We start from the raw sequence: 11,919 nt of genomic DNA on the forward strand, positions 1-11,919 counted from the left end.
GATGGTACCTCTGAAATGACTCTTGGGGTCCAGGGACAATGTCTGTATCCTCAGTCATCAGGAGGACTGGTTCTAGTACTGTAGCCTGACTTTACACAAACTTGACCGACTAAAAAGCTGTGAAAAGCAAGAGATGAAAAAGGTTTAAGGATTTCATGAGTTGATAAAAGAAGTAGTAAAGGGGACTTTAAGTACTTTTTAAAAATGTTGACTCCCTGGGAAGCACTTAGGTACTGACCAAAGGGTTGGTGACTTAAGTGTACCCAGAGGCACCTTGGAAGAAAAGCCGGGTGGTCTACTCCAAACACCAGCCATTAAAAACCTTGTGGAACACAGGTCTACTCTGACAAATGTGGGGTCACCATAAATCCAAACCAACCTGATGGCAAGTGCTTAAATACATTTTTAGTATATTAGTTCTTAAGCACAGTTTTAGAATTTTAGAGTGGTCTTTCTGAATATGCTTAAAGGGCTTGACTTATTACAGCACATATGCTCTCTGACATATGGGCCCTTTGGCAATAAATATCTGTTTGATTAATGAATGAATGTATTTTGAAATCAACAAATTAAATGAAAAGACTGATTTAGAAAAGGAAGGAAAGTTTTTGCCCATTGATTATACAGTTACTCTTAGCTTTCCTCTCCTAACTCCCAATCTAGTTTCTTAGGTGTTGGCATTTATCTTTCTTCCTGTTGTCTTCTTCCTATTATAATAATATTAACTGGAATAATTAACAGTTAATAGAGGGATTACCATGCCAGGCACAGTGTCAAGAGCTTCCTGTACATTATCTTCTTTTAGTCCTCAGTACAGTCCTGTAAGGGTAGGTACCATTAGTATCCTCCAGGGCTTTGAACCAGTTCTTCCCTGTTCAGTCATGGCTGACAAAACAAAACTGGAATGGACCTGGATTTGTAAAATGTAGGTGAACCACAATGGAAAAAAATTATAGGTGATGCCCCACTAGAAATCTAATTTCCTTCTTCAAAAACAAGGGCAGTGTGCGCATAGCATAGTAAGCAAATCACTTGATCAACAGAGTCAGAAACAATGGTTCCGTACTCCAAGATGGCAATCGACCACACTGCTCTGAATGTGTGTTGCTCTCCCTAGTCCTGGAAATGGTCCACTCTCCCACATCAGGTTCCTGAAAGGGCTCACCATGTCTCTTCTGAGCCTCTCATCTCCAGAACACTTTCCCATTTAGGTTACTGTTCTGCTTTACCCAATTTTTTTTTTTTTTAATTGAGATTTATTCTGATTTTACTGCTTTGATCATAACTGAATCCGTTTTGAACAGTTCAAAGTCCTGACATTCCCTTTTAATCCTAGTAAGACCATAGGATGCTCTGAACCACCAGGCTCTACACTCTGTCTTGAATGATGGTTAAAAAAATGGAGTGAAGATGTTGGGGGTGCTGGTTAAGCAACAGACATTATATGCTGCTAGCTAACCTGCTCAACTAACCGGTGGTGAGTGAGCGTATGTGTGTGTGGTAGTAGAGGAGATTCTGAACTTTCCCATCAAGAAGTAAAAAGATTGTCAGTCTACACAGAGGTAGGCATATGCCAGAAATGTTTCAGGCTTGTTGTGTGGGAAGAGTCATTTGAGGGCTCTGAATCCATAGACAATGGATTGGTTCTAGTACACATAAAATGTGTGCACATACATTTTTCTGAGGAGAAAGAGCCACCGCATTCAACAAGTTTTCTAAGGAGTTTATGCTAGCTAAAGGTTTAACTCTCCTACTTGCATAAGTGCTTCTTAAAGTCTGAATATCAAATAATATTTAAGTATATGCCTAACATATAATTGGTGTTCATTAAGTGACTGTAATGAATGAATACCACAGGGACCTTCCTTAGACTAGCTGCTTACTTGTTCTCTCCTCTTTTGTTATCAATAAAATGGGAGTGATGTTAATATCTGATTTCTTGTGTTTCACAGGGTTGTTGGAGAGATCTAGTAAGCTATTGGGCATTCAAGGACTTTTGTTCATTCATTAGCCCTTTCTCTAGACCCTACCATGCAAGAGATACTATAATACAAAGCAGATGTGGTCTCTGTACCATGCACCCTAGTTTAGGTCATTGTTCTTTTTAAACCATAAAGTGATTTACACAGAAAGGTATGGATATAGACACTTCTCTCTATATTCTATCCAGGTTCACTCCTATGGTAGGTTACCCCTCCCATACACATACCCCCAAAAGAAGTAAATGTGCATTCAAATGAGAATTCCTGTATTGTCACAGATTGTTCAAGTGTGGTAGTCTGTAGACATGGGATCCTTTCCTATCTTTGCCACTTACTAGCAATGTGATTTTGGGCAGGTCATTTCTCTTTCCTGGTCCACAGTTTCCTCATGTTCTTTCATATCTGTTTTGCATCCACACTGCCAACTCTGTGAGGGCTGGCTCCTTGTCTTTGCTGTCTCTGTGTCCCCAGGGCCTCACACAGTGTCTGGCACCCTGGGGCTCCATTGCTGTTGATCTAACATACCTAGATCTAGCCATGGTAGAAATAAGCCCTGTTTTATTTGAATCTGACCTGATCTGTCCAGGAAGAAATGAAAGCTAATGGATACGTGCCGTGGGCAATATCAAGAGATGTGACTGAGCAGATCACTGGAACCATCAAGAAAGATCTGGGCAAGGAAGGTGCCATGAAGGGTAAAGAGAGTGGGTTCTTTGTTTCAGAGGCACCCTGAAACTGAGGCTGATCCCAGCCTCTGCTTCTTACTTCCCCTCAGCAGAGAGAAACGACCCTGAGAGATGATCTGGCAGCTGCATGTCTGAAGCCTTCCCTCTAGCTTTTGTTGTATATTTTTCAGAAAAGAGTGGTGGGAGGGGTGAGGTTAATGTGTTGAGTGTGAGTAATTAAGTCATTCAAGCCATCGACATTTACAATGACAAGATTTGAGTGCCTACGTTATTGTGTGCTGCTCTAATAGTTTATCCCTGAAATTTTCTGCCTGTATAATGTTTCTTAAAATATATCACGGGAACATAAAAGATTTAATGCAGTGCTTTGTACAACCATTAGATTTTGAAGTCAACTGAACCTCCTCAGTGCTCTCTGCTGTATGCTGACTGTAATTTGGTTCTTAATTGCCATTCAGACAAGAAGGGGACACAAGTCAGAGGTGTGGAATATGGTCAGCTGCAAAGTTGGCTGTAAGATCCACACAGAATGTTTCATTAAAATATATATGCACTCTTGGGTAACTGATAAATGTATTTGCAACAAAAATTGTGCTGTTAGAATATCAGAGACCTTAGCCTGAGAAAACAAGTGTTTTGATTTTGCCTAACTAGCTTGTATGCTTAGGGAATGTTTCCCACCAACAAACATCTCCTCCACTGTTATGTACAAGTGTTCTCTTTGAAGATCTATCATGTGATATTAAAATATGAGAGGGCTTCAACGTTTGTGGGAAAATGTTTTCATGAACTTTTTGAAGCCAGATCATACTATAGTTTCATATTCATGGGCTCAATATCTTTACGTCTTGGCAACTTCTCTTATTTTTCCATGATTCACTTGTGTGTCATTGGATGCTGCCATTTTAAATTTCTGATTGTTTTTTTAAGCCTGCCTTAACATTCTGGGATGCATCATGAAGATTGGTGACGGAGTCTTATTAAACGATGGATATTAGCACATCTTCAAATGTTTCTCAGCTTTCAGACACTGCAGTTTTATTGAGAAAGCTCTATGTATGCACATATGTACACCAAAGGATTACTGTAGATACATGTGAAGAGCAAGGAGAACTTAATCTCCACCAGATGAAAATGATGTGCCTTTATTTATAGGTTTGGTCAGTTGAAGTAGCTTAGTAGTAAGTATTATATCGAATGGCTCCTTTTCAAAGTTGACCCAGTAGACTTTTCTGATCTACAGATAAAGCTCACCTCTAGGAGTCAATACAAATTTAAAAATCCATATAGGATGTAAGACTATCCAGAAAACTGATTGGAAAACTGAAATTACTTCAAACTTGATACATGCAGTCCTTTGAGTTGTTCACATGGGCGAGTGCATAGTCTCCGAGGCTGGCATTCTGTGAACATGAAAGGATGAAAGAGGAAGCTTGGATGTCAGGGTGCTCACTGGATGTGACAGTGAGCAGTCTTGGTCCCACAGAATTTCATCATTCTTAGGTATGACTTATAGTCCTTTACATATTCCATCATTAGCACCAGAAAACCTGCCTCACTTTTTCTAGGTGTTTAAAGCCCTAAGAAGGGTATCTGAGACAGCCTGAGAAAGACAGAGAGCAGGAAAGATGTTCTGTAGATACAAGACTGATTTTTTTTTTTTTTTTTTTCTGTGATGAAAAGGAAATGTAGTAGTTAGGAAGCCCTGTGGTTGGCTAGTTAGGCCTCCTGTACTGGACAATTCTGATTTCCAAGTTTCGTCCAACTTGGCAATACTCCATGCGTTTGTTACCTGGGCGCGTGACTCAGTGAAGCAGTGAGATGATGCAGCAAATAGAGGAACTACACAGACCCAGGTGGCCGACCAGCTTGGCAGAGCAGAAACCTGCGACTCAGGCAGCAGTTGTGCTGACACTCTACAACAGCCTATCTATTAGCATGTCCCCCTTCCCCTGGGCACTTCATGGTTCTTTCCCTAGACTCTTATCTCAAGGACAGAGCAACCAAATTGGCTTTGCTGGGTGCAGTGTGAAAACTTGATTTAAGATTCTTTAAAGAGCGTCTTTGTTTACTCCTTACTGTCTAAACCAGCCTTCCAGAATCCCACAGTTGACCTCAAACCAAGAAGAAGATTCAAAGAAGGTGATAAGTGGAGCCACTTAAGTTACTTACCTGATGGTAAAGAATCTTGGAAGTTTCCCAGCTTCCTCAGTTTGAATTTTCACCCTGGATCCTCATGAAACTTCCGCTTTTGTTTCCTTTTGGTTTCATTTCCCATTTGTAACGATCAGAAGAAGAAACATAGTAAGATCTCACTCTTGTGGGGCAGGATGCAGAATAATAGTTATGATGCCTTTAGTGCTTTCTGTTCTAGGCGCTTACTAGATATGGCCTGCAATACTGAAGATTACCCTGCACCATAGATTTTGTTCCCGTTTTACAGAAGAGGAAACTGAGGCTCAAAGAATTGAAGTACCCTGCCTGAAATCACATAGCTGATAGGTGGTAGAACTAGAATAACTGGTAGTCAGCTATTGCTTTGACTCAAAATATCTTTCCTTTTTATTATACCACTCTGAAGAAGTAAACAAACAAATCTCTGGATGTTGATGAAGACGTTGAACAACTGGGACTTTCATACTCTGCGGGTAGAAGTATAGTTGGTACAACCACTTTGGAAAATGTTGGCAATAGCTATATTGTTGAGCCTAATATGCCCTATGGCCCAACAATATACTTCTAGGAGTATGTACAATAAAAAAGTATCCACATGTTTACCAGAAGACATGCACGTAATGTTCACTGTATCATTATTTCTAGTAGTTCAAAGCTAGAAACAAGCCAAACGTCCTTCAGCACTAGAATAGATGAATGCATGTGATATTTTCATACAATGGAATGCTGTACAACAGTGAGAAACAACCTACTGTTACGTGTTACAACATGAATGATTCTCCAGACATAAAGTATGAAAAAGTCAAAAGAGTATGTATTGTATTATATGCATATGAAGTCAAACGCAGATAAAACTTATCTATACATTTATCTGTTGCTTTTGGGGTTATGTGCGTGAGATGGCTTCTGGGATGTATTAGTCATATTTTATATCATGATCTAAAATGTGGTTATACAGGTGCAGGTTGTGTTCGCATTGTGAAAATTGAGTTCGGGTCTTAAGATTTGTACAGTTTACTACATGTACGATATACGCAATAGTATTGTTTTCCACCTCCATCCCCAAATACCTCTGAGCAGCCAAAAGGTAACAATAATGGAAGCTACAAGTTATCAGATGCTTGTTAAGCCTCAGTTTCCTCATCTATAATATGTATAGAATATTGGAATCTTATCTCCTCACCTTCTTATGTGGAGTCTGTGAGAAAATTCACATGAAGTAGATGATTGGAAGAGTAAGCAGTAAACATGAATGGCTGTGGTCCTGTTCCTAGCACTGTCCCATTGCTTTCTATAAGTCATCTCATTGGGTCCTTCTCACCGGCGTACCTTGCAAGGCATGTGACATGGTCCCGTTTTTCAATTGAGGAAAATGGAGGCTGTAGGAGTTTAAGTTCCTGGCACACAGTTAGTGAATGATAGCATGGTTCCATATCCAATAAGCAGACAATCGAGCTGCAGAAATATGGACCAAATTTAGAAGAAATGGAAACAATATCATGATGGATAGATAACAGACAGTGATAGGCAAGAATTGTAAAACAAAACTGATGGACTGCATCTGGGACCAAGAAACCTAGGTGAAAGTACAGGTTCTGCCCCCCTCTTCTGAGATGACAGAAAAGTCATCAGATGTGTGATTTCATCTCAAACACGAGAGTGTTGAGCTAGATTTTATTCCCTTAAGTGCCTTTTGGATATGCATTTTGGAATAGCCCTTCAGGATATGCAATTTTTTGATTGCCCATGCTTGTCATCCCATGCAGGACCTCTTCATGACCTGGCTCCATGAGCTTAAGCCCATTATTCACAGAGAACTTTATTCTAGCCTTATCATCTCAATGCTTTTCCTGAATCCCGTAACCTATGCTGCTGTTGTAGGCCTTTGAGTTGGTTCTGACTCACAGCAACCCCATATAGGGTTTCTGAGGAGAGGCTAGTGAATTTGAACTGCTATCAGTCCAGTGCGGACACTACAATGTCACACCAGGAGCCCTATAACCTATGTTGTTGTTGTTAAGTGCCATTGAGTTGGTACCGACTCACAGTGGCCCTCTATTGGGTTTCCGAGGAGCAGCTGGTAAGCTTGAACCTCTAACCTTGAAGTTCAAACTGACCTTGCAGTCCAGGGCATTAACCCACAACACCACACCAAGACTCCTATAACCTATTGTTGTTATTGTTATTAAGTGTCATGGAATTGGATCTGACCCATAGTGACCCTCTATAGCGTTTTAGAGGAGCAAGTGAACTTGGCAGTCCAGCACGTTAATCCATAGCGCCACACCAGGACTCCATCTATAACCTAAACATTGGGGTAATTACTCTACTACATATCTGTTGTTCTACCCTGAACTGTTTCGATGTCTGTGTCACCGACTAGACTGTCAGCTCCCTGAGGGTATAGACTAAATCTTATGTGTACATGCTTCCTGGAACATTGTACAAGTCTGGGAAAACTTTTAAGTAAACATTTAGACCCAGAGAAAGTTATTTTGGAATGAAGTTTGAGAGATCCCCCTCAGGCTATGCTGGACCTAAAGCAGAGACCCAGAGAGAGCTTTCCTTTGTGCTTTTTTTATTAGAAATCCAGTAGGCACAGTAGCAGAGTGACTGGCTAGAACTTTGCAGCTCCCCAGCACGTGTTTATGAAATCTGAAGTGTGATCAGCGAATTAAGCATCAGTGAAAACCTAAGCCCTTCCCATATGGAACAGCCCCACTTAATTTAATGTCATTTTACTTTATGAGATAGTTAATAAACAGGTACTGTATTTGATCTTGTGAGTGTAGCCCTCTATATTTAGCTTTTTCAGCTTTAATGGAACTATAATTTTAATCATGATTATTACTTTACATTTTAATTATAATTTGGTGTGGCTTAAGTATACATTTCTGAGAGTGATTGTGTAATGAAAACAGGAATTAGCTTTTCATTAACAAAATAATGGGAGAGTTCCCACTGCATTCTAGTCTGTGTTCAAAATCTATGGGCTGGCCTAAAAATAGCAAGGGGAGTGTAACATTTTGGATAAAAACATGCCTCTAAATTTGCTGCTTATGCAATCCAGTCTCTTTCGCTCCATCTTGATTTTATCCTGTTCTTTTCTTTCAAAAATAAAATCAATTATTAAAAGGAAATTTAGCTGTATATTTGAGATTTCAATAGGCTTATTTGTATTATTTTTATTTTTATTTAGATAATTAGCACCATGGAGCCTCAGGTGTCAAATGGCCCGACATCCAATACAAGCAATGGACCCTCCAGCAACACTAGAAACTGTCCTTCTCCCATGCAGACAGGGGCGGCCACAGATGACAGCAAAACCAACCTCATAGTCAACTATTTACCCCAAAATATGACTCAAGAGGAATTCAGGAGTCTCTTTGGAAGCATTGGTGAAATAGAATCCTGCAAACTCGTGAGAGACAAAATTACAGGTATGCTCTTCAGTATTCCAGGCTCAGGACTCGCAGATACTGTGTTTCATGAAATGCGCAGACTTTAGCAGAAATGCGCATATGTGATGATGCAGCTAAGTGTCTGCATTGTGTGTCCTGCCTGCAAGGATGGCGTGCATACACAATTATAAACTCCCACGTGGGTGTACACGTGCATAAAACCACAATGTGGATTAGTAGGACTGTGAAACAGATGAAGATTTGGGACGCTTCCTCCACTTTATGTGAAATTCTCCTTTGGTTTTATCGCCTTTAATTCCTAATCAGCTATCCCCCTTCCCTTTGTTCTTTAGTTCTTATTTCTGTCCTCTGCCCTCCCTATACTCTACCCTGGTTTTTATCTATCTGTTTCTTTCTTCTCAAACATTTGGTTTGTGTGTGTCCAATGTTTCTCCATGTGTCTGAGGCACATGTTTCAAAGGGGGCCATTGTGGATTTATGGAAGGGTAACAAAACTGCCCATTGTCCCTGGGGAGAAACAGGCCCTATGGATAGCAGATTATTGTGGAATCAACTGTTCTTCTGTAGGAGGGAAGATGTGTATCAAAGATCAGCATATGAGGTATTTTCCTATTTTATTTATGTGTTTCCTTTGAAGATACTCTTTGAGAAGTTGACAACTTGTTATTTGAAAATGAAGCAATATCTTAATATAACTTCAATACTTGAGTTTTTAGATACTGGTTTTTTCCCCCAAATTATCAGTTCTCAGAGTTTACCAGACACGGACTTTATAATACTGGGGAGGGGGAGGGGGGGATATCTCTGTAATCTTATTAGAAATGAGACGTTTTCTTGGGAAAATATTGAACTACATAATGATGGTAGTGAAACGGCTGCTTTCTGATATTCCTGAAATGATTCACATTCGAAGCATTTGTCAATTTTGGGTGTTTTGTTTCCCTTTTTCTGGGTAGTTTAATTGATGAACAGTTGGTCAGTTTAAGAAAAAGGGAGCCCCATGAATCCTGGTGTGGTGCTGTAGAATAAGTGCTAGATCTCAAGATAGGTTTGAGCTATAAGGTTCGGCAGTTCAAACTCACTAGCTGCTCCTTGGAAACCCTATACTGGGTCACAATGAGCCAGAACCAACTCTACAGCACTTAACAACAACAACAACATGGTAACAATACAATCCTGGCATGGCACTGTAGGATAAGCACAGGACCGCAAGATCGCTTTGAACCACAAGGTGGGCAGTTCAAACTCATCAGTCGTGCCTTGGAAACTTTATACAGGGTCGCTTTGAGTTGGAACTGACTCAATAGCACTTAACAACAACATGATTACAATAGGAGTTCTGGTGTCGCACAGTAGGCTAACATGGGACCCCTAGCCCCAAGGTCAACTGCTCAAACCAGTGGAATATTCCTTGGAAACCCTGTACAGGATTGCTGAGAGTTGGAACCGACTTGATGACAAACAACAGCAGCAAAATGATTGTAATAAGGGATGCAGCATTTTGATCTGAAATCAGAGAATACAATATGTATGAGCATATTTGTTGTTGTGAAGTGCCATTGAGATGGTTCCTACCCATAGCGACCCTGTATAGGGTTACCGAGGAGCAGCTGGTGAACTTGAACTTCCTACTTTGTGGTTCAAATCAACTTTGCAGTCCAGTGCATTAACCCACAGTGCCACACCAGGCCTTATATCATATAGATATAAGTATTCTCTTGTTCTTCCAAATGTCATGCAAATGTGCTCCCCCTCCCAGAATTTAAACATAGAGTCCTGATAGTACAGTGGTTAAGCATTGAGCTACTAACCAAAAAGCCGGAAGTTTGAACTTACTAGCCTTCTCTGCAGGAGAGATGTGTCACAGTCTGCTTCCATACAAATTTACAGCTTTGAAAGCCCTATGGGGCAGTTCTGCTCTGTCCTGTAGGGTCATTATGAGTTGAAACAGACTCCACAGCAGTGCTGTTGAATCAGTTCCAAATCATAGTGAACCTGTATAGGGTTTCTGAGAGTGGCTGGTGGGTTTGAACTGCCTTCCTTGCAGTTGTTGTTGTTGTTATGTGCTGTGAGGAGTCAGTTCTGACTCATAACGAACCTGTAGAAGGTTTCTGAGGCTGTAAATCTTTACAGGAGCAGAAAGCCTCATCTTTCTTCCACGGAACAGCTGGTAGTTTCGAACTGCTGACCTTAAGTTTTGCAACTCAATTTGTAACCACTATGCTACCAGAGCTCCTTGTTATTGTTAGGTGCCGTAGAGTCAGTACTGACTCATAGTGACCTTATGCACAGCAGAACGAAACACTGCCTGAACCTAGGCCAACCTCACTATCGTTGCCACACTTGAGCCCATTGATGCTGCCACTTTGCCAATCCATCTCACTGGGTGTTCTTCTTCTTTTTCTCTGACCCTCCACCTTACCAAACATGATATCCTTCCCCAGTGACTGGTCCCTCCTGACAATATGCCCGAAGTATGAGAGACCTAACTAAGTCTGGCCATCCTGGCCTCCAAGGAGCACTCTGGCTGCACTTCTTCCAACACAGATCTATTGGTTCTTTTGGCAGCCCATGGCACTTTCAGTATTATCCTCCAACACCATAGAGTATAAATTAAATAATTTGCAATATCATAAATTTTGAATACCTTGACTGTTTACCAAGATATAAGTCACATAACCCTCCAGATATAAATTCTTCATCTGTAAAATCAGAAAATAGTATCACAAAGGGCTCGTTGTAAAGATTCAATGAGAAGTGACATACAGCACCTATCCCAATGCCTACTGCATTGTGCTCCCTCAATAAATGGGAGTTGTTATTAACTTCCAGAAAACCAGCCACCTAAAATCCTATGGAGCACAGTTCTCTTTTTACACACAGCGTGTTCCATGGGTCGGAATTGACTCAATGACACATGGTATACTGGCATATCTTATTGTAGATGCAGTTAGTATGCATCAAGAAAGGTCACTAGAGTTGGAATTGACTGGGGCTTGGGTGAGACGGGGAATCAGAATAAATAAACTATATCAAGGTGTCCAAATAGGGACGGGGTTTTAATGGCCTTATACTATAATGCTGGCTTTTTCATCATTTAACAGAATTGCTCTTATTTCCAGAAAGCCAATGTTTAGATTCCTGAATATTCTTTATATAATAGCATGATAATTCAAACCAAATTAAAGTCAGTTAACCATATGATTCTTCCTCCCACTCCTCTATAGAAAATGTATTTTTGGTGTATCCTTACCTTCTAAATAGGGACTCTGGCAGTTATACTAGTGAATATTATTAATCACCTTTTCAGAAGAGTTCCTTTAGAACTGTAGTGAGATTTTTGAGAAGTACTGATTCATGGTGTTGTTCCTTGTTTTCTAAAGACACATGTTTAAACAAGCAGATTCCTTTACTGAAAGAATGTTAATTTGGTAGTTCACCGAGTGGATTTGAATAGGAGTGACAGCTTCGAAGACAGCCTTTAATTTGGTATACAAAACCAAAATTGTCAACTTTGGTTTGTTTAGCACCCTCTCCAGCACAAGCAGAGACATACAGTAGCATCTGAGCTTAAAGAAAAAGCTTACGGGTTGAAAGCAGGAATACAATTCAGGCATAAATTTTAATTACGTGAGGTTTTTTTTTTTTTTTTTT

The 11,919-nt window shown here is 40.3% G+C and overlaps 1 protein-coding gene across 7 annotated transcripts in view; it reads left to right on the plus strand.

Moving 5' to 3' along the window:
- The window catches only part of ELAVL4 (ELAV like neuron-specific RNA binding protein 4), a 135,314-nt gene that overhangs the window by 40,456 nt on the left and 82,939 nt on the right, over positions 1-11,919 (plus strand). For 5 of the 7 annotated variants that reach the window (XM_006839747.1, XM_006839743.1, XM_006839746.1 and 2 more), the window contains exon 2: positions 8,043-8,283. In XM_006839747.1, the coding sequence (XP_006839810.1) occupies positions 8,043-8,283 (241 nt within the window). Of the gene's footprint in view, positions 1-1,281; positions 1,311-3,695; positions 3,711-8,041; positions 8,284-11,919 lie in introns of those variants that run through there. The other 2 variants (XM_006839748.1, XM_006839749.1) reach the window with 2 other exon arrangements.

The sequence above is a fragment of the Chrysochloris asiatica genome, unplaced genomic scaffold (genome assembly GCF_000296735.1).
Source record: "Chrysochloris asiatica unplaced genomic scaffold, ChrAsi1.0 scaffold00026, whole genome shotgun sequence".
NCBI lineage: Eukaryota > Metazoa > Chordata > Mammalia > Afrosoricida > Chrysochloridae > Chrysochloris > Chrysochloris asiatica.